This window comes from Erinaceus europaeus, chromosome 6, assembly GCF_950295315.1.
Source record: "Erinaceus europaeus chromosome 6, mEriEur2.1, whole genome shotgun sequence".
NCBI lineage: Eukaryota > Metazoa > Chordata > Mammalia > Eulipotyphla > Erinaceidae > Erinaceus > Erinaceus europaeus.
The window spans coordinates 2,612,522-2,634,388 of NC_080167.1; the positions used below are offsets into that span (position 1 = coordinate 2,612,522).

The window sequence follows — 21,867 nt, forward strand, 5'->3', positions numbered from 1 at the left end:
GCATAGTGGTTGTGGAAGGACTTCCACACCTGACCTGGGAGAGGAGAAACTGCCCGCCGTGCGCAAGATCCTGGCCCCCAAAGAAGAAAAAAATGTCACCTCTCTCCCACTGAAGCAGGCCTGGGGGACTTCGAGACCTTGCCCCAACCAGGTGGCCCATCCTGAAAGGTCCCTCCCAGGACCACAGACTCCAGATCCATCCAGAAGCCCTTCTTGGGTGACTTACCAACACTTGGGATGCCCTCCCCTCCCCTCCACCCCTCCGCACAGCTGCTGTCCCCACATCACCTCTTCCAGGAAGCCTTCCTGGACAGACCAGGGCATCATCAAAGGCCCTCTTGGAACTCTCACTGCTCCCTATCCTGAGCTCTGCAAGGCTGGAGCCATGTGAATTTCTGGTCGTGTGACCACCAGCTGCCCACCTCTGCTGGGGCCTGGGGCCTCTTTCAGGTCTGTAGGTCTAAGCTCCCCAGCCCCAGACTAGGTCCCCTCCTGGGAATTTACTTTGCAAATGTAAATATTTGCTGTTGTGGGCCTGAGCCAGGGCCTGGGGTCACAGCTGGGGCTGGGGAGCCTGAGACTGTTCCCACTCACTTCCTGGGCTCCCACTTCATAGAGAAGCGGCAAGAGGCCGAGGATGGGCACCTCAGTCCTGGAGGTTTGCGGGGTGATGTCAGGCAAGCTTCCACCCTGGCTGGCTTCCCATCATGGAAGCTGGAAAGACAGGTGGGGCCAGCACCGAGACCTCGCCCAGGCCAGATCAGAGGGCTCTGAGTTAGCTCTGAGTCAGCTGTGAGCTCTTCCCGCCTCCATTTCCACATCTGCAACTCCTGTTAACGGCACAGGGCTGGTGAGTCACTGGTCCAGGTGTCAGATGGAGATGCTGTCACCTTTGCTATGTCCCAGGTGGGGAACGACGCTTACACACCACGTGAACCTGTGTGAACCTCGTTCTCACTATCTGGGCAACGGGCTGCATGTCTACAGTAAATCAGTAAGTCAGTAAATCCCAGCTGACTCAGGTCACAGCAGCTCAGGCCACTGGGGGCAGAGGGGACCCAGGCCACTGGGGAGGGAAGGTGGAGAGGCTAGTACCTCCCAGCTCTTCCCCACCACGGTGGACAGCCAGGGAGCAGGGAGCAGGCAGCCAAGCCCCTTCCTGAGGGCCAGCTGTAGCTTTTGGGGCCCAGAGGCACTTGGCCAGGCAGGTGCCAGTGTGGTTCTCACTGGCTCGGTGCCTGCAGGTCAGCCCTTCACCTCTGGCCTCCAGCTTCCCCTGTGTAAGGCTCCTTCAACACAGGATGCTGAAAACATGCAAGTCGGTTCTGTGATTCTCCGGCGCATCTGCAGGTGAGCAAACACTCGGTGAACATCACAAGCTGGAGGCTGAGGAGCTGGCTGTGCAGTGGGTCTCAGATGGTCCCCAGGAACCGCTCAGCATCCCCCGACTCCTCCAGCTCTCCTAGGGGTGCCCCCACACACATACACAAAGTGAAGGGAGGCATTTGACCAGGTTCTGAGAGGGGAAGTGACTTGTCTGGGGTCACACAGCAGGGCCGAGCTGGCCCAGGGCGTTCCCTCTCTCTCTTCGGCCAGCCCCAGGCTTCTGGGAGCTGTTGCCCCTGGCAGTGCAGCTCTGTGGCTGCAGGGTCAGGTCACAGCCCTGGGCAAACTGGAGGACAGTCACCAGTAGGGGAAATAGCCGGGGGCCCAGCCTCAACTGTCAGAGGAAGGGCAGGGCTGGGGCTACCGGCAATGGGTTCCAACGTCCCCTCCTCTCTCCAGGGTCCTGGTGTTGTTTTCCAGAGTGTCCTAGGCCTCTCGAGGCTTAGGTGTGGGGGAGCCACATACAGCAGCTCCACAGAACCCAGCCTGGCGCCCTTGCACACAGGTAGGCAAGTCCCTGGTTCAAGGCCACACAGCTGCATGGTCCCTGGAACCCTGGACATCCTGTCTCCCAGCTGAGCCCTACAGAGGAAGCTGGCTGATGTCTGGGTGGGCCTGGCCCCACCTATCCTGTCCCACCTCGCACCCCCCATCACACTGCCAGCAAGGCCCCAGCCCTTCTCCCGCAACTGGTCTCAAGGGCAGAGGCACTGCTCCCACCTGCCGCTGTCCTCCCCCGCTCTGTGCCCTTGGGAGGGGCGCCAGGGACAGAGTGGCCTTTGTCTGGGGCAGGCCCTCTCCCAGCCGCCCCCCCCCCCCCCATCACGCCTCCACTAGCTCCTCTGTGGCCCCCTTGGCAGCAGGCTGCTGGCTCTCCTCCTGACCCTGGGGCCTTCCCCCCGAGTAGGCGGGGAGTGCTCCCCTTCACACCTGTCCCCCACCCCCTCCCCGACCCCTGTGCAGGAGCCCTACAGGGTGCTGGCAGCTCTGTCTGTCCTCCTCCTCCTCAGCTTTGGTGGGACCCCCCCATATCCAAGCAGCCAGGCCCCACCACTAGGCACAGAGCTCCACAGATGTACAGGCGGCCAGCTCTCCCTCTCTGTGAAGGGGGCTGTCCGTGGGCTGTCAGAGAGGCGGTGGGTCGACCTCCAAGCCCCCCATGAGTGCTGACTTCTGCAGGGTCTTGTTCCCAACCTCCACACTGGTAGTTCTGGGGTCATATCTCAGGACTGGTGTTCACACGGGCAGCGTGCGGGACCCCGCGAGCGAGGGGACGGACCCAGGTTTGATCTCCAGCACCGCGTGTACCAGCTGAGTTACTCCAGCAGCGCCCGCGAATGGAGTCTCTCCAGGACCGCCGGCCGGCCCCACTCTGCGGCCTGGTCCCCATCCTCCTGCCTCCCAGGCTCAGGCTACGGCCAGTCCTACCTTCCTCACAGCTGGCTCCCGCATGCCCAGGGCAGCACCTCCACTCTCGGGCCGTCACCATCTTGTACATCACCTTGTATGTGGGTCTCACCACGGTTCTGTAGCTTGAAGTGTGCGGGGGGGGGGGGGGGGGGGACGAGGAGGGGGCTGGCTCAGACGGGGGCTCCCACAGCCTCTCCCACTGCTGGTGGGAGGCCAGCACCTCCAGGCCTCTGACACCCCCAGGACCCGGTCTGAGTCTCTCTCCTACATTCTGGGAATCGGCCCCTCTGCACCCCCAGGCTCCCATCAGAGGGAGACAGGAAGCCTCCACAAACTGGGTCAGCCTTCCTCCAGCAGTTAGTGTTGGCTGAGAGAAGGCCTGTGGGTGAAGGTGGAATCCCTCCTCCAGGAGGCCCTCCAGGATGCAAGAGCACCAGGGCTGGTGGGCAGAGGGTCAGGGCTCCCTTCACTCTGCACACCCTGGCATCCATGCTCCCTGCACCACAGCTCCTGGGCCTGTTCTGTGCCCGTGTGGAGTACCACTTGCTCCCGCTCCCACGGCTTCACTTACCCGCTCCCTGGACAGGTCATGGGCCAGGGGCAGCTCTGCAGCACGCGCTGGAGGAAGGTGCCATTCTGCACGTGGCACGAGACAGTGCGGGTCACCACGTACGAGCACCAGTTTCTGAAAGAGACGCGGAGGAAGCTCAGATGCCCAAGGCCCAGATCCCCCATGTCTCCAGGCCAGCAGACCCTCTGAACTCTCAGTCTTGAGGGCCCCGGTGGGAGTCTCTGCTGTCATGCTGGCTGAAGGGTGAATTTCCTGCCCCGGAGGGGGCGACCATGCAGAGAATGCTCACAATGTCCTGGGAAGTGGGCTGAGGGGGCAGGGTGGGAACAGGATAGGCGTCTCCCACGGGGTTCTCCCTCCTCATGTCTTCACTCCATACATGGCTACCCAGGCCTCTGGGACCTCCTGCCACCATCAAGGAACAACTGCAGAACTTGTCCTCCCTAAAGAGAGTATCCTCACGGAAGCCTGTCTGTTCCCCTCCCATCCTGCAGCTACCTATTCTCCCTGCTCTCAGACCCCCGTGCCCTCACCTGCTCTCAGACCCCCGTGCCCTCACCTGCTCTCAGACCCCCGTGCCCTCACCTGCTCTCAGACCCCCGTGCCCTCACCTGCTCTCAGACCCCCGTGCCCTCACCTGCTCTCAGACCCCCGTGCCCTCACCTGCTCTCAGACCCCCGTGCCCTCACCTGCTCTCAGACCCCCGTGCCCTCACCTGCTCTCAGACCCCCGTGCCCTCACCTGCTCTCAGACCCCCGTGCCCTCACCTGCTCTCAGACCCCCGTGCCCTCACCTGCTCTCAGACCCCCGTGCCCTCACCTGCTCTCAGACCCCTGTGCCCTCACCTGCTCTCAGACCCCCATGCCCTCACCTACTCTCAGACCCACATGCCCTCACCTGCTCTCAGACTCCTGTGCCCACACCTGCTCTCAGACCCACATGCCCTCACCTGCTGTCAGGCCTATGCCCTCACCTGCTGTCAGGCCTATGCCCTCACCTGCTCTCAGACCCTCATGCCCTCACCTGCTCTCAGACTCCTGTGCCCTTGCCTGCTCTCAGACCCACATGCCCTCACCTGCTCTCAGACCCCCATGCCCTCACCTGCTCTCAGACCCCTGTGCCCACACCTCCTGCTGCCTTCTCACCCCCTGGCTCTGCTCCTGCTGGCCTGCTGCCCCCTCTCTACTTGGCATCTCCTCCTTCCAGTGCCTGCTGCACTGCCACCTCTTCCCTCATCTGTTCCACCCACCGAGCCGCATGCATGGCTCCCAGGCCTGGGCGCATCGTGTGTTCTCTGCTCCTGCTGGGCTTCACGTCTGCCCCCATGCTCCCTGACAAGCAAGGAGAAACCTGCTTTTAGTGTCACAACCCCCATGACAGCCAGGATGGTGGAGAGGCACGGCGGGTGGCCCGTGTGCAAGGCTGGTTTCCCCAAATGCCAGCCAACAGTCACACTGCTCTGCACAGACAGAGAGCCTGCTGTGTGCTGGGGGCGTTCCGCCATCTTCTCTCGGTGGGCCAGGCCCATCCCCCCCTCAGGAGTGAAGGATTGGGGAGACAGCATAATGGTTCTGCAAAACACTTTCAAGCTTAAGACTCTGAAGTCCCAGGTTCAATCCCCAGCACTACCATAAGCCAAAACTAAGCAGGACTCTGGTCTGTCTCTCATGAAAATAAATAACCATGCGTTCAAGGGAGAGAGATGAGGCTGGGAGCGGGGGAGTCAGAAGACCACTCCAGAACGTGCGGTGCTGGGGACGGAACTGGGATCCTCAGGCGTGAAGTCCTGGGCTACTGCCCCCATTTAGGAGGGGAAACTGAGGCCCATGGAGGAACCTGGAAGACTGCTCAGCTGGGGCGTGGCATGGTGGAGCCAGCCAGATCTGAACCCTGGAACGCGGATGGTCCAGCCTGCCCCCCACTCCTTCGCACAGCCTCCGCTCCCAGATCCTCCCACCTCCTGAGCTGTGGCCCATGACTCTGTGAAGGTACCAAGACCCCTGAAGGGCTGGGGCACCTCCCTCAGCCTGGGAACCTGCTGACCGGGGGGGTTTGAGACCACAGAGGGAGTTTCAGGCTGGGAAGGTCACCTGAAACGGCTTCTCCTCCCCCCACAAAGCATGCGGGGCCCGTGACCCCGAGCAGGGCTGAGGGCCACTGAGCACTTGGAATGCCCCGGCCGTCACAGAGGCCCACCTCCCCTTTAGGTAGGCTCCTCAGCAGCTGCCCAAGGGAGAAGGCCGGGCCTGGGACCCCGGGCTGAACAGGCTGCTGGGAAGCCAGGAGCAGGCGGCTTGGCCCTGCTCACAGAGCCCCACGTGACCAGGGCCTGTGGTAGCACTGTGAGGAAGGAGGGGACACTCTCAACAGCGGTGGGACCACTCGTCACAGGAAACCAGATGCTGTGACAGGACCTCAGGTTTCCATGCTCAGGTCACCACACCTGGTTCAGGGGGAAAGCAGGTGCAGAGACATCAACGGAGCCCGGTGGGAGGCCGTTAAACAGGAGAGGGCGTGCACACACCTACACATCTAGCCACATCTGTGGAGTCCAGACGGACTGCATACGAACACCAGAGCTCCCTGGGCGTGTAGAGGAGCTCTCGCCATCAGTCGCTGCCCTCCCAGCAGCCTCTGCTGCATGCCAGGACCCGGCCCAGGCCTCCTTGCACCCAACCGTGGGCGCCACTGTATGGAGGGCAGGGCAGAGTCAGCACTGGATCCCGGCCCCTCTGACCCCAGGGTCTCCATTTCCCGCCCACTCATCCACTCCTCTCTCTCCTCCCTGGTCTCCTTCCCACCGCTGAGATCCCTGTAGACTCCCTGTCTGCATGCTCCCACTCAATCTCTGGGTCTCAGTACCGAGATGTCTGAGAGGCTGGAGCACCTCCCAAGGGACCTGTTGGGGGAAGGGAAATGGCCCCTTTGGGACCCTGATGTAAGCTGTGAGTACATTCTAGAAAAAAGGCACAACATGAGGGCCTCGGTCTTGCCTGGGCCACCAGGTTCCAGATGCTACCATGATGCCAACTGGACCTCCCTGGACAGATGACCCCACCAATGTGTCCTGGAGCCCTGCTTCCTCAGAACCCTGCTCCACTAGGGAAAGAGAGAGACAGGCTGGGAGTATGGATTGACCTGCCAACGCCCATGTGCAGCGGGGAAGCAATGACAGAAGCCAGAACACCTACTGTACTCCATAATGACCCTGGGTCCATGCTCCCAGAGGGATAAAAAATAGGAAAGCTGTCAGGGGAGGGGATGGGATACAGAGCTCTGGTGGTAGGAACTGTACCCCTTTTATTCTATGGTCTTGTCAGTGTTTCTATTTTATAAATAAAAAAAAATTTAAAGGCATATTTCAGGTGTGAGCATCATTGACAGTCGCTACAGAGTGGAAACAACTTAGCTACCTGTTGACAGATGACTGGATAAAGAAGTGATGGGGGCAGTGGGAGGATGCTTCTTGAGTGGTAAAGCAGGTCTGCAAGTGTCTCCCTTTTTCTCTCTCTGTCTGTCTCCTCCTCCCCTCTCTCTGTCCTACCCAATAAGACAGAAGAAGGAAGGAAGGAAGAAAGAAGGAAGCTACGGGATATATACTCCATGGACTACTACCCTGAATCAAAAAAAGCTGATATCATGTCCTTTGGGACTGAATGGATGGAAATGGAGATGATGAAGTAAGGAGATAAAGACGCTCAATATCTTCACTCAAATGTGGAATCTAGAGCTCTGGAACACACAAGCTTGCCAATAACAAACAAACCCCAAACCATACCACAACGCAGAGCACTAACCACTATACGATCACGGCGCCCCAAACCATATCGAATTAAATAACAACAACAGGGAGTCGGGCGGTAGCGCAGCAGCAGGTTAAGCGCAGGTGGCGCAAAGTGCAGGGACCGGCGTAAGGATCCCGGTTCAAGCCCCCGGATCCCCACCTGCAGGGGAGTCGCTTCACAGGCGGTGAAGCAGGTCTGCAGGTGTCTGTCTTTCTCTCCTCCTCTCTGCCTTCCCCTCCTCTCTCTATTTCTCTCTGTCTTATTCAACAACAACCTCAATAACAACAACAATAATAACTAAAACAATAAAACAAGGGCAACAAAAGTGAATAGATAAATAAACAATTAAAAAAAACAGAAGAAGTGAATTTTGAGACTTGTGAGAAGAAGTCTTTGAGACTTGTGAGAAGTATGGTGCTGTGGCTGGGAGGGTGGGGGCACAGGATTCAGGTGTGGAATGACACCCTGTGATCTTACAATCTTGTAAACCACCATTAAATCACTAATACAATTTAAAAAAACTAGCGGGGGAGATAGCCTAGTGTTTATGAAAACAGACTTTTTTTTTTTTTTTCCTCCTCCAGGGTTATTGCTGGGCTCGGTGCCTGCACCATGAATCCACCGCTCCTGGAGGCCTTTTTTTTTTTTTTTTCCCTTTTTGTTGCCTTTGTTGTAGCTTCGTTGTGGTTATTATTATTGCCCTTGTTGACGCAATTCATTGTTGGATAGGACAGAGAGAAATGGAGAGAGGAGGAGAAGACAGAGAAGGGGAGAGAAAGATAGACACCTGCAGACCTGCTTCACCGCCTGTGAAGTGACTCCCCTGCAGGTGGGGAGCCGGGGGCTCGAACCGGGATCCTTACGCCGGTCCCTGCGCTTTGCGCCACATGCGCTTAACCCACTGCGCCACCGCCCGACCCCCGAAAACAGACTCTTATGCCTGAGGCTCCCAGGTTCAATCCCCTGCACCACCATAAACCAGAGCTGAATAGTGCTCTGGTAAAAAAAAAAAAGGGGGGGGGGTGGGTACGCAGCAGGTTAAGCGCACGTGGTGCAAAGCGCAGGGACCGGTGTAAGGATCCCAGTTCGAGCCCCCGGCTCCCCACCTTCAGGGGAGTCACTTCACAGGCGGTGAAGCAGGTCTGCAGGTGTCTGTCTTTCTCTCCCCCTCTGTCTTCCCCTCCTCTCTCCGTTTCTCTCTGTCCTATCCAACAATGACAGCAATATCAACAATAATAACAACAATGACAAACAACAAGGGCAACAAAACAAGGAAAAATGGCCTCCAGGAGCAGTGGATTCCTGGTGTAGGCATCCAGCCCCAGCAATAACCCTGGAGGGAAAAAAAGAAAAAGACAATTTTAGAAAACCAAACAAAACTTCAGGGATGAGGTCAGGGGACCTAGAGGTGCTCTGCAGCCAGTGTGACAGTGCCCCTGCCGGCCCAGGGCTCTGTGAGCAGAGGAAGGAGCCACCCGGGCAGGCAGGGGACAGTCAGAAACTCTGGACACAGGCATGAAGACCCGATGCGGGGACTCCCACCGCTGCACATACTCAAGAGTGTGTCCCATGCGTGTACGTGTGAGCGCACGCATGTACAGATGTCCGGCAGCACACATGCACACGGGCGAACACACACACTTGGGCACACGGTTAGACGGCACATCTGTCAGGACATCGTCTGGTTGTGGGCTCACACCTGCCCTGGACCTACACATAGCCTGGGGACACCCCCACATGCAGCCCCTCACTAGGGCTCTCCTATTTACCTGAACTACCCTTTGCCCCATTCTTCTTGGGGCGTTTACCTCCACCCCACCCTGCCTGGGTCTCTGGCTCCTGCGAGCTGGGGTTTGCCCGACCCCCCTGCTCAGAGGCAGAGCGGATAGCTGCTAGCCAGCCTTTTCAGACAGGCGGGCTCAAGGTCAGATCCTATCCCTCCCCGGGGGTCACCCACAACCGCATCCACTTGCCCCCCTGGCCTCGAAGAGGCAGGTCCAGCGGAAGCACAGACCCTCCTGCAGGTCCCAGCCTGGGCCTACTGCTCTCCTAGCCTCGTGTCCACTTTCCGCACACTCATGCCACTCCTCTCCCCCTTCCTGAGATCTCTTTAATGAATGAGGGAGCAGAGCTGTGGTCTCTCTTTCTCCTTCCTTTCTCCCTCCCTCCCTCCTTCCCTCCCTCCCTCCTTTCTTTTCTCCCTCCCTTCCTTCCTTCCATCCAACCAGAGCACTGCTCAGCTCTGGCTTATGGTGGTGCAGGGGAGTGAACCTGGGACTTTGGAGCCTTCATCCTGAGAGTCTCTTTGCAGAACCATTATGCTGTCTACCCTTGTGCCTTTCTGAGGTCTCTAGACACTCCTCATCTGCTTGACCCCTTCAATCTCTGGGTCTCAGTACCGAGACCTCAGGAGGATTGGAGCACCTCCAGGGCACTGAGCTCCCCTCCACTGCAGGTCTGCAGAAAGACGAGTGACGGACCAGACAGGGCCCTGGGCCCAGTAGGAGTCAGAGATCTGAGAGGGGCAGCCAGAGGCTCCACCCTGCCTCTGTCCTGCTGCTCCCAAGCACCCCTTCCTGAGGTGTGACTGGTGCTCCACTGTCCAGGGCCAGGATCTGGGGCGATGGTGGGGGCCGGAAGGCAGCACTTCCCCCCTGGGTCCTCACTTCTACCCACTCAGCACATCCGGGGCCCCCAGGGGCTCTGAGAGGAGAGAAAACAGGCCAGACCAGCTCAGCCTGGCACGGGCTCCCCCCAGGAGGCCCCCCACTTGCCCTCCAGCCCTCCAGCCCTTGTGCAAAGGGCCCAAGGGACTTTGTCTCCCAGAGCCCAGGGCTGTGATCCGGAACAGTGATAGGGGTTAATTGCAGGAGGCAGCCAAGCGGGCCAGGGGCCAAGGCCGTTACGAAAAGGAGAGGAAAGAAAGGAGACCGGGGGTGGGGGGGGTGGGGAAGGGGGGGTGGGGGTGGCGCTGCCAGTACCCCATCTGGAGGTGACATTCCCGCCAGCTGCCCTTCCACAGGTGGGAAACAGAGTCGCCTCTGATGGGGAGGGCTACACACACAGCGCCCAGCACAACGCCCAGCACAACGCCGGCTAGCCCAGCACTCAAGGTCTCTGCTATAGGTGGCTGGGGCCCTGGGGTTTAGGGGTGCAAGCAGGGACCATTAGCATGAGATCCTTCCCTGCTTGGTAGGCCAGGGCTTACTGCGTTCCACATTTCCCAGTCTCCTGGGAAGACCTGGGATTGAGCTCGTGAGAGAGGCCAGGGCAGGGGCTCCCTCTGAGAATCCCCCGCACTCTCGACCCTGACCCTGTGTGACTGGCTCAGAGTAAGCCAGGTCTGCAGGGGGAAGGTACTAGGCAGGTGGTCATGGTTTCAGTCACAGCACTGAGCCAGAGCGAGCAAGGAAAGAGGATTCTGGTTGGAAGGGGCCGTGCAGAAAACCACCCGACGGGGAGTCAGGGGTGGACAGGCACAGGTGAGCCGGGCCCTTTAGTGGAACCCCTGGCACCCTGTTTCCGGAGGGTCTCAGTCTTGTTCCATACCTAGGGGTGGGGGTGGCACCCTGGATGCCTTCCCGGGCCGCCCCCCACCCAGACACAAAGCCTCTTTTCTGTCTCTGGTCCTCTGGCTGCCAAGGGGTGCCCAGGGTGCTGGGCAGGGGGCAGAGGGAGAGCTGATGGGGAGTGACACCCCTCAGCTATCACCAAGTCAGCTGGGCAGGCGTGAAGGGTGGCCCTGGTGGTGGAGGTCAGAATCCTCAGACGGGGGTCTCTGCCCCCGTGGTGCTAGGGGAGCAGAAACAGGCCCTGTTCTGGACGGCCTTCCCTCTGTGGACTGTCCACTCTCAGAGCAAGCCTGGGTGAGGAAGGAAAGAGGAGCCAGGCCCCAGGGATGGCAAGTGACCTGCCACTGGGCAGGAGTGAAGCCACACTCTGCCCAAGGCTACGGTGCCAACTCCCAGGCATGACAGCACACCTTCTCCAGACCTCCCACCCCGGCTCGGCTAATAGTCCTCTTCCTCCTCCAGGAGGGCCGCTGGGGTTTGGGCACTGGTTGGAGAGTCAGTTCCTCTTAACCATCTTCCTTCCGTGTTATCACTATTTCTCCTCCTCCTCCTATTATTTTGTGGTAGCAGGACCTTGTGCATGAAGAACTTCACCACTCCCAAGCTGACTTTCTCCCTCTCTGACACACACACACACACACACACACACACACACACACACACACACACACACACGACGGAGGGACAGCCCTAGAGTTTCCTGAGGTGCTGTGGTGCTCCTCTGTAGTGCCAGGGTTTGCATCTGGGCCTCGCACATGGAAAGACAGGAGCCCCCCCGCCAGGTGAGTTATCTCCCAGCCTCTATTATTATTATTTTTTGCCTCCAGGGTTATTGCTGGGGCTCACTGCCTGCACCATGAATCCACTGCTCCTGGAGGCCATCCCCCCCCACATTTTGTTGCCCTTGTTGTAGCCTTGTTGTGGTTATTGCTGTTGATGTCATTCATTGTTGGATAGGAAAGAGAGAAATGGAGAGAGGAGGGGAAGACAGAGAGGGGGAGAGAAAGACAGACACCTGCAGACCTGCTTCACCGCTTGTGAAGTGATTCCCCTGAAGGTGGGGAGCCGGGGCTCGAACCGGGATCCTTATGCCAGGTCCTAGCGCTTTGCGCCATGTGCGCTTAACCCGCTGCGCTACCGCCCGACTCCCTTTTTATTGATTTTTATGAGACAGAGAATGGGAGAGGGAGAGGGAGAGAGCAGAACACTGCTCAGTTCTGCCATATGGGGGTGTCAGTGTCTTGAGGAGGGAGCATGTCAGACACGTTCCCTAACGCTGAGCTATCTATCCTCTTTTTAAAAAAATTTAATTTATTTTTGAGAGAGATGCAGAAAGAGAGACACACACAGAGAAACACCAGAGCACTGCTCAGCTCTGGTTTATGGTGGTGTGGGGGATTGAACCAGGGACTTAGAAACCTCAGGCATGAGAGTCTGTTTGCATAACCATTATGCTGTCTCCCCCGCCTGATACCTATCCTCTTGCCCTCAACCCCCACCCTCACCCCGCCGCGCCTTAAGTCGCCACTGGAATTCCAAATTCAGAGTCTGGTCTTAGCAGCTGGGGTGCTGGGACTCACACTCAGGTCCAGGGTAGGTCCTCCACCCTTCTGAGGCTTCAGCTTCCCTCTGTGACACGGAGCAGGTAGGTGCCAGCTGCCTCCCAAGCACAGGCACAACTGCCCCCCTGGCCTCTGCCGCCTCTGCCTTGCTGCCCTCCAGCCTGTCCATGTCACCTACTCTTCTAAGCCAGTGGGGACATGCTGGCCCCCCAACCACTGGGAAAGGGGGCTTTCTGAAAAGAATGAAAAGGCGACTGCCATAGGGGTGGGGCCGGGCAGGCCTGTGAATGAGATGAAAAGCCCGAGAGGCCTGACCCCTCTTGGGGCATTGTCTGTGGACAACGGGCACTGGCCCTTGAGGGGACACAGGCCTCTGGGCAGCGGGAACAGACGCTGTCCCCAGAGTGAGAAAGACACAGACCCACGTGCCAGCCTGGGAATGGCGGTGCAGCCAGAAGGCTGCAGACTCTGGGGCCTCGGTGAGCCCATCCACCAAGTGGGAGCACACGGGCCTGGGGGCGCCCATCAGGGCGGGAGAAGCGGCAGGAAGACCAGCACTCCCTCCCTCCCTCCATGGCGAATGCCAGGTCCCGGGGGACCAACGCTGATCCTTCTCTTCTCCCTCCCTGGGGAATGAATGGCTGGGGGACTAAAAAAAAAGCCTGGAGCAGGGAAAGGGGGGCGGGTGTCCCCCTAAGGGGTGTCCCTGGCAGAGGGCGCCTGGTTTGGGGGGGGGGCGCCTGGTTAGGGGGCTGGGGGTCCCCTTCCCCGGAGGCTCTGGGTGAGGCGGTCGGGGCAGAGGCGGCTGGAGAGTGGGGGACCCGCGAGGGCACCGGGATCCCAGGCTGGGGGAGCCTGCGGGGTGCGGGTGCGGGGTGGGGGTGCGGGTGCTGGGTGCGAGATGCGGAGTAGGGTGCAGGGTGGGGGTGCTGGGTTAGGTTTGCGGGGTGGGGGGTGAGGGATGCGGAGTGAGGGTGCGGGGTGGGGGTGCGCATGCGGGGTGTTGGGTGCTGGGTCGGGGTGCGGGATGCGGAATGGGGGTGCGGGGTGGGGGTGCTGGGTGCGATTCGGGGTGCAGGGTGCTGGGTGCGGGATGGAATGCGGGGTGCGGGTGCTGGGTGCAGGGTGCAGGGTCCCGCCCGTGCAGAGGTGGAAGGGGCGGCCGTACCTGCGTCCGGAGAAGGGTGCTCCGCCGAGGCTCCACGCGGCGCCGCCCCGGAGCAGCAGCGCCCAGAGCAGCGCCCAGGCCCGCGGGCCGCCCATGCTGCGCCTCGCGCCCCGCACCCCGCGCCCCGCGCCCCGCGCCCGACGCGCTGAGCGGCTCCCGGCGGGCGGCTGGCGGCGGAGGCGGCGGAGGCGGGCGGAGGCGGAGGCGGAGGCGGGCCTCGGCCTGGGCCAGGGCGCTCTCCGGGCCGCACCGCCCCCCGCCCCCCGCGCGCCGCCGCCAACCCGGAAGGAGCCGGGGGCCGCCCCCGCAGCCCCGCCAGGTGCCCACCTGCCCGCCGGTGTCCGCCACGCGCTGCGGCGCCGCAGGGACTCGAACCCGCCGCAGGCAGCGCGACCTCGTCTCCACCTGCCGTCACGGGGCGGCCCCACCCGCGGCGGCTCAGAGAGCGGGCACCCACGCTCAGCGCCCTCTCGGATGCAGAAACAGTCACCAGGGGCCCCGTGCAGCAGCGAGCACTCGGCTGGCGGCTGGAAGAATCGGGTTCGAAACCAGACCTGCCTTGGGGGGAGACCAAATGTGGGTGGCCCCTGGGGCAAGGAGGAGAATGTCACAGGCATGGGATGGGGACGCTTCCTGGGGGACACACTGAGCCTGCACCCACACAGGTGTGTGGGGGGGGGAGGGAGAGGGAGAGAGAGAGAGAGAGAGTCAGAGAGAGAGAGAGAGGAGGAGAAGGAGTCAGAGAGAAGAGAGGAGAGAGAGAGGGAGAGAATCAGAAAAGAGAAGGAGAGAAGAGAGGAGAGGGAAGGAGAAGGGAGAGCGGGAGGGGGAAAGAGAGGAGAGAGGAGAGAATCAGAGAGAGAGAGAATCAGAGACAATCAGATAGAGAGTGAGCACGCCAGCTGGTGGTGCACCAGGCTAAGCACGCAAGGACCCTCAAGGATCCCCACCTGCAGGGGGAGATCGATTCACAGGCAGTGAAGCAGGTCTGCAGGTAGGTGTCTGTCTTTCTCTCTCCCTGTCTTCCCTCCTCTCTCAATCTCTCTCTGTCCTGTCCAATAAAAAGGGGAAAAGTGGCCGCTAGGAGCCTTGGTTTCATAGTGCCAGCACCAAGCCCCAGTGACAACCCTGGAGGCAAAAGAGAGAGGGGGAGAGAGAGAGAGAGAGGGGGAGAGAAGGCGCACGAGTACTAGGGGAGTGGTGTGTTGCAGGAGTGTGCCTCTGCTGTGTCTCATTTATGGGGCAGCCCAGCCCTTATCAGAGGGGCCCAGGACACCCCCACCCTTTCCCGTGAGCCAGTGGCAGGTATGTGTGGGCCCAGGCCGGGAGGCCGCTGGGCTGCGAGCAGGCCTGCCCACAGGGTCCCACTGTGCTCACAAGCACAGGACAGGAACTGCTGCACTTCTGACTCCTGGGTCTGCCTGGCCTGGCCTCCCCAGGCCGGGCAGCGCCAGATCCTGGGTCCGAGGCAGGCTGGAAGGCTGAAGGCAGAGGAGGGCCTGACTTTCTAAATTAGCCAGGGCAAACCCTGCTTCCTCTCAAACTCAGCTTCTCTTAGGAAGGAAGACAGATGCATGTCCGTGTGGGGGTGTAGTTTCGATGGAACCAACACCGGTTTCAGGCACTTCCCTCTCCCATGTCCTCTGATGCTGTCATGGCATTGGATCTCCCTGTTTAATGTGGGGGCACCGACTGAGTGCTTTCTGACCCCCACCACTAGAGGAGCCCTCTGGCTAGCTCTTGTTCGTGACACAGTTGGTGACTTTGCCCCGTGGATGACTCGTCACACCCAAGGGGCCATGTCCCGACAGCATTCCAGACCCATGGGGATCCCCAACAAGTGTCTGGGATTGAAAACCATCACCCAACAACAATAACAACGAAAGGGCCGCACAAATAGGAGAAATGGCCTCCAGGAGCAAGAGATACGCAGTGTAGGCACCGAGCCCCAGTCATAACCCTGGAGGCCAAAGGGGGGGGGGTTGGGGTGGGGACGGGCGGTAGCGCAAAGCGCAAGGACCAGCGTAAGGATCCCGGTTCAAGCCCCTGGCTCCCCACCTGCAGGGGAGTCGCTTCACAGGCGGTGAAGCAGGTCTGCAGGTGTCTGTCTTTCTCTCCCCCTCTCTGCCTTCCCCTCCTCTCTCTATTTCTCTCTGTCCTAGCCAGCAACAACAATAATAGTAACAACAACACCGATAAACAACAAGGGCAACAAAAGGGAAAAAAATGGCTTCCAGGAGCGGTGGATTTGTGGTGCAGGCACTGAGCCCCAGAGATAACCCTGGAGGCAAAAGAGAGAGAGAAAAAAAACTTCACTCCAAAGCCTATGCAGCAGTTTAGGAAGGGCACAGGCAGGGACTTCTGTCCTGGGGATGTCTGGGACCCCCAGTAAGTGTGAGGTCAGTGGCAGCATGTTCCAGATGTTTCTGTGATCAGAGGACAGCATCCTGGGAGCTGCGGTCCATTGTGGACTTTCTCCCGCAAGGGACCACCTCAGGAAGAGCTGCGTCAGCATTTGACATCAGAGGGGACCAGGTCCCTCTGCTACAGCCAATCCCAGGCAGGGCAGCCCAGTGGTCCATGCAGAGGCTCAGCACCCCATGGTTCCAGGTGTCAACCCTAGGGCAAGCCATCCCCAGGGAGCTGTGTGGCCCTGGACAATACACTTTCCCTCTCTGAGTCTCTCTTCCTTGCCTGGAAAATCAAGCCATCTTTTAAAACACCCTGGCTCACCAGTCTGTGCTTCTGAGAACACAGGGAAGCTTCAGGTCTCCAGGCAGCGGTCCTGGGGAGCATGCAGCCTGAGGCCCCCTTTCCAGGGAGCGCTTCCTGGGAGCCAGTCTGTCTTCCTCCTTGAACAAGAAGGAAAGCACATGTAGGGGCCTAGGTCTCGACCATTTGAGGTTTCACTGTGGATCCAGATCATCAGTCTGTCCCTGTAGGCAGGGCCCCTCCCGGGGGGCCTGAGTCTCTCCCCTGCCATCACCAGACCACAAGAGCCAGTAATGACAGGAGCTTCCGTTCCCAGCGCTGACCGCTGACTGCTGACCGCGGGCCAGGACTGAGCTCAGCATTTTGCTCTGGTCTCCTGGCTGCCATGCACGGCCTCATCTCTCCAGGTGTGAGGGGCTGGGGGCACTCCTGCCTCGGGCCCTTCCCTCTGGGACCCAGGGAAGCCTCCCCTCCTAGGGGAGAGGTCTGGACTCCCATCTGGGAGCTGGCATGGGGAGAGAGCAAGTGGGCACACACATGTGGACCACACAGAGACAGGGACACACACAGACCCTCCCAGAGCAGCCTGGAGCCGGGAAACAGCCCTTCTGGTGTGGACTCACTGCCATGACCCCCGGGCCTAGTCCAAACAGGAAATGCTGGTCTCCTGCAAACACGCCTGGCTCACAGCCCCCTTCCCTGTGTCCTCTCCCTGGGGCTTCGCCAGGGCCGCCTTCCCCAATCTGGCTCTCTCCCCAGCTTCCCTGGTACTGGGGTGGCAGAGTCTCAGTCCCATCTGATCACCGTCTTGAAGGAGCCCAGGCACACCGTCTGGTCGGAACCCGGAACGTGCCTGTCCTGTAGCCTGAGCTTGTGACAGTCAGTTGCAGAAGCCTGGCCAGCCTGGATGTCACCATGAGAGGGAAGTGACCATGTAAACAGACGTGGCCTTCGGCAGCCTCTGCCCAGACAGAAGGCAGGAAAGGACGCCTGCTCTCCTGCCTTTGATTCCCAGGCCCCACTGCCCCTCAGCCCTAGAGCACAGGGCACCCAGAGAGCCTGCAGCAGCTGCCTGCTGAGTTACTCTTCTCCGTGGAGCTGGCCTTCTCACCCAGCTCATTCCTCCCTCTTGGAGCTGGGGCTGGGAGAGAGTGATGGCAGGAAGGAAGTTGTCGGAAAATCATAAATTAGGCGTCCCAGAGGGCCCTCTCACCCTCCTCAGGAATCCTTGGGGGAGGGCCTTGGGGGTGGGGGTGCTGGAGGCTGGGGAACAGAGACAGTGCATTGGGAGCTGGTGTTGGACCCAGCGTTCCCAGCTGTTCAGGACATCCCCGGGTTGGGCTGGTGGGGGGGGGCGGGCACAAGAAGCTGAAGTTGGTTTTCCCTCCCCTGATCCCAGGAAGGGAGGCAGAGGACGAGTGGGGCAGGAAAGACACAGTGCTAGAGAGAGCGAGAGAGAGAGAGCGAGAGAGAGAGAGAGAGAGAGAGAGAGAGGGAGAGAGAGCAGGATATGGGGGATATGAGAGTGCGTGTGTCAGAGCAGGAAAGACAGCAGTGCTAGAGAGAGCGAGTGAGCGAGAGAGAGAGAGACTGAGAGAGAGAGAGAGAGAAAGAGGGAGAGAGAGAGAAGGATATGGGGGACATGAGAGAGCCTGTGTCAGATCAGGAAAGACAGCAGTGCTAGAGAGAGCGAGTGAGCGAGAGAGAGAGAGACTGAGAGAGAGAGAGAGAGAAGGATATGGGGGATATGAGAGAGCCTGTGTCAGAGCAGGAGAGAAACATACAGAGAAGCTGGAGAGAAACACACAGAGAAGCAGAGTAGGCCTAGCATCAGCGCAGGAGGGCCAGGCTTGCCACAAGGGGCTCAGGTGTGTCAAATAGCTGAGGCCCAGGTGGAGAGGACAGACACCAAGGAGGATGGGGCTCCAGGGGGACGAGGGGCCGGCACTGACCTGCAGACAGGTGCCGTGAGGAGTGGCCATGTGCAGGGCAGGGAGTTTGGGGCAGCCGGGAAGCTGCACAGCCAGCAGAAATGGAGTGGGGCTCCACACTTGGCCGAGGGTCCTGGAGGAGGTCCCAGCTCCAGTGGGACGTTCTCGGGGCTGCAGCGGAGGTGCTTGGACTCCACAGCCAGAAAGGTAACCTGGTGTGAGGAAGGGGCCCAGCACAGGGCTCAGTGTGTGGGGTCCACAGGTCCAAGTTGGCCTGCAGGGGGCTTCAGTTCCACCTGCGTCTTCCTCACTGTGTGGCCTTGGCCGAGTCACTGTATTCTCTCTGAACTTCAATATTTCTCACCTGGAAAATGGAGGTAGCTCAGAGAACATGTGCCTTACCATACACCAGGCCTTGGGTTCTAGCTCTGGGAGCACTGTGAACAGCGTCAGGGGTCTTCCTGGATGGCAAGGCAGTGCTGTGGGATATTCGGCTCCCCCTACCCTTATCTCTAAAGTGAAGAATGAAAAAAATTGACTTGGGGAGGCTGTTCAGTGGTGGTGCCACTCATGCATGGCCTCAGCGCCACATAGAAATGCATGTATTTGAGAGTCGGGCAGTAGCGCAGTGAGCTAAGCGCACATGGCGCAAAGTGAAAGGATGGGCATAGGGATCCCGGTTCAAGCCCCCAGCTCCCCACCTGCAGGGGAGTCACCTCACAGGTGGTGAAGCAGGTCTGCCAGGTGTCTTTCTCTTCCCCCTCTCTGTCTTCCCCTCCTCTCTCCATTTCTCTCTATCCTAACAACAACGACATCAGTAACAACAATAAGTACAACAATAATAAAAAGACAACAAGGGAAACAAAAGGGAAAATAAATAAAATAAAAAAGAAAGTCTTTAAAATAATAATAATAATAATAATAATAATAACAACAAGGGCAACAAAATGGGGAAAATGGCCTCCAGGAGCAATGGATTCATAGTGCAGGCACTGAGCCCCAGCGATAACCCTGGAGGTAAAAAAAAAAAAAAAGATAAAGGAAGGAAGAAATGCATATATATGTTCTTATGAGGGACAGACAGACCAGAGCAAATAGTGGCAGGGCCTTGGGCCTGCAGGTGCTGGTTCTAACAGCACTGAGCTGGCTCCCGGGGCTGCTAGGAGGAGCCTTCAGGTGAGCCCTTTGCCCAGCGCCTCACCCTGCTCAGGAGTGGTGTCTGTGCTGAGTCCAGAGCACATTACCTGCACTTGTGGGATGACAGTTCTGGGAGTCTGGGGACCTGAGGCTTGAGACAGACGAAGGGGTCAGGCATTGGCAAACATTACTGGGGAAGAGTCGGGGGCTTCCTAAGGGCCTCTGCTGCAACTGACTGTCACCTGCAGTGCTGCTCTCGGCCAACGTCTTGGGTTACAGCAAAGAAAACCCATGATGCAATTCAAATTCTTCAGTAGGAAGGTGGAATGTTGTGTTCCTGCGAAACTAGACGGTGTCACTCATCCAGGGCTGCTCTGCTTGGCCTCCTGGATTCAGAGAACCAGTGCTACTTCTCGGGGTTCTGCCTGCAATTAGGGGACCCTGCCAGCAGATGGTGTCTTGGGCTTGTACCGGCACCAAAAGTGTGTGTGTGTGTGTGTGTGTATGTGTGTGTGTGTGTGTGTGGTGGCACTCTGATGTACCCCTGGGAGCAGTCTTTTCAAAAGTCTAAAGGAGAGTAGGGCAGTAGCACAGCAGGTAAGGAACTTGGGACCTCACGGTTGAGAGTCCAATGCTTTATCCACTGCGCCACCTCCTGGACCACAATATCATTCTTTTTCATCAGTGATCCCTCAGAATCTCTTAGAATTTTCTTAGTGGGGAGTTGGGCTGTAGCGCAGTGGGTTAAGCGCAGGTGGCGCAAAACACAAGGACCGGCATAAGGATCCCGGTTCGAACCCCGGCTCCCCACCTGCAGGGGAGTCGCTTCACAGGCAGTGAAGCAGGTCTATCCTATCTCTGTCCTATCCAACAATGACGACAACAACAATAATAACTACAACAATAAAATAAGGGCAACAAAAGTGAATAAATAAATAAAATAAAATATTAAAAAAATTAAAAGAATTTTCTTAGTGATAAAACTTTATCCTTTTTATAATAAAATTTTAAAAAAACTTTATATCTTTTTAAATATTTTATTTTATTTTTATTTATTTATTCCCTTTTGTTGCCCTTGTTGTTTTATTGTTGTAGTTATTGTTGTTGTTATTGATGTCATCGTTGTTAGATAGGACAGACAGAAATGGAGAGAGGAAGGGAAGACAGAGAGGGGGAGAGAAAGACAGACACCTGCAGACCTGCTTCACTGCCTGTGAAGCAACTCCCCTGCAGGTGGGGAGCCGGGGGCTCGAACCAGGATCCTTAGTCGGTCCATGCTTAGCGCCACCTGAACTTAACCCACTGCGCTACCACCCGACTCCCTAAAAATTAATGTTTTAAAGGTAAAGGCAGGGGCCCAGACAGTGGCACACCCAGTAAAATGCACACGTTACCAGGCACAAGGACCTGGGTTCAAACCCCTGCTCTCCACCTGTAGGGGGAAGTTTCATGACAGGTGAAGTAGATCTGCAGGTGTCTCTCTGTTTTCCTCCCTCTCTATCTCTCCCTCCCCTCTCAATTTCTCTCTGTCCTATCAAATAAAATAGAAAGAAAAAGAAGAAAAAAAAAAAGGAAAAATGGCCACCAGGAGTTGTGGATTCATAGTGCCAGCACCAAGCCCCAGCGATAACCCTGGAGGCAAAAAAAAAAAAAAAAGAAAGGGGGGTCGGGCGGTGGCGCAGTGGGTGAAGCGCATGTGGCGCAAAGCGCAGGGACCGGCGTAAGGATCCCGGTTCGAGCCCCCGGCTCCCCACCTGCAGGGGAGTCGCTTCACGGGCGGTGAAGCAGGTCTGCAGGTGTCTGTCTTTCTCTCCTCCTCTCTGTCTTCCCCTCCTCTCTCCATTTCTCTCTGTCCTATCCAACAACGAATTGCGTCAACAAGGGCAATAATAATAATAACCACAACGAAGCTACAAAAAGGGCAACAAAAGGGGGAAAAAAATGGCCTCCAGGAGCGGTGGATTCATGGTGCAGGCACCGAGCCCAGCAATAACCCTGGAGGAGGAAAAAAAAAGAAAGAAAGAAAAGAAAAGTAAGGAGAAGACGTCAACTAAACCTTCACCAAGGAAGAGATCCAGAGGCCCGACAGACATGAAAAAAATGCTCCAAGTCAGATTGCCAGAGAACTACATATTGGCCTCCCAAATAAAAGGATCGTAAAAACAGAAAGAGAGGGAGGGAGAAAGCAAATAGGAGAGAGAAGAGACACCACGGCATGCCTCCACCATCCACGGACCTCCTCTCCGTGCTGTCTTGGTGCCAGGCACTGAGCCCAGGGCCTCACACACAGGAGGCTGTGTTCTACTCACTGGGTATCTTCCAGCCCCACAGACAATACATTTCTGTTGCTTAAGCCACCCAGTTTGTGGCTTCTGTCGGAACAGCCCCAGAGGTGACTATATTCAGGAATAAGCTGAGCCTCTCGGGCTCAGGAAGCTGCGGTTTCAGGGCCTGTAGACACCTGGGGGTCATGCCAGGCTATGGCCACTCACAGTTACTTCCAGGCCTGTGTTCACTGCCGCCCCGGCAGGGCAGTCTGTGGTGCAGATGGACATTGTGGCAGAGGGGTTTAAAGTTCGCTCCCTCCCGATTGGGAGGTGGGATTGCCATCTGGGTCCTGTTTGTTGACTCCT

General features: G+C 58.2%; 1 protein-coding gene across 13 annotated transcripts in view; it reads right to left on the bottom strand.

Moving 5' to 3' along the window:
- Nucleotides 1–13,950, bottom strand: part of EMID1 (EMI domain containing 1) — a 47,144-nt gene extending 33,194 nt beyond the window's left edge. Inside the window, exons 1-3 of one of the 13 annotated variants that reach the window (XM_060192892.1) lie at nucleotides 13,455–13,898; nucleotides 3,368–3,481; nucleotides 2,815–2,918 (exon numbers count right to left, since the gene is read on the bottom strand). In XM_060192892.1, the coding sequence (XP_060048875.1) occupies nucleotides 2,815–2,918; nucleotides 3,368–3,481; nucleotides 13,455–13,549 (313 nt within the window). In that variant the 5' untranslated portion in view covers nucleotides 13,550–13,898. Of the gene's footprint in view, nucleotides 1–2,814; nucleotides 2,919–3,367; nucleotides 3,482–13,454 lie in introns of all 13 variants that reach the window. The other 12 variants (XM_060192888.1, XM_060192887.1, XM_060192886.1 and 9 more) reach the window with 12 other exon arrangements.
- Between the last annotated feature and the right edge of the window lie 7,917 nt (nucleotides 13,951–21,867).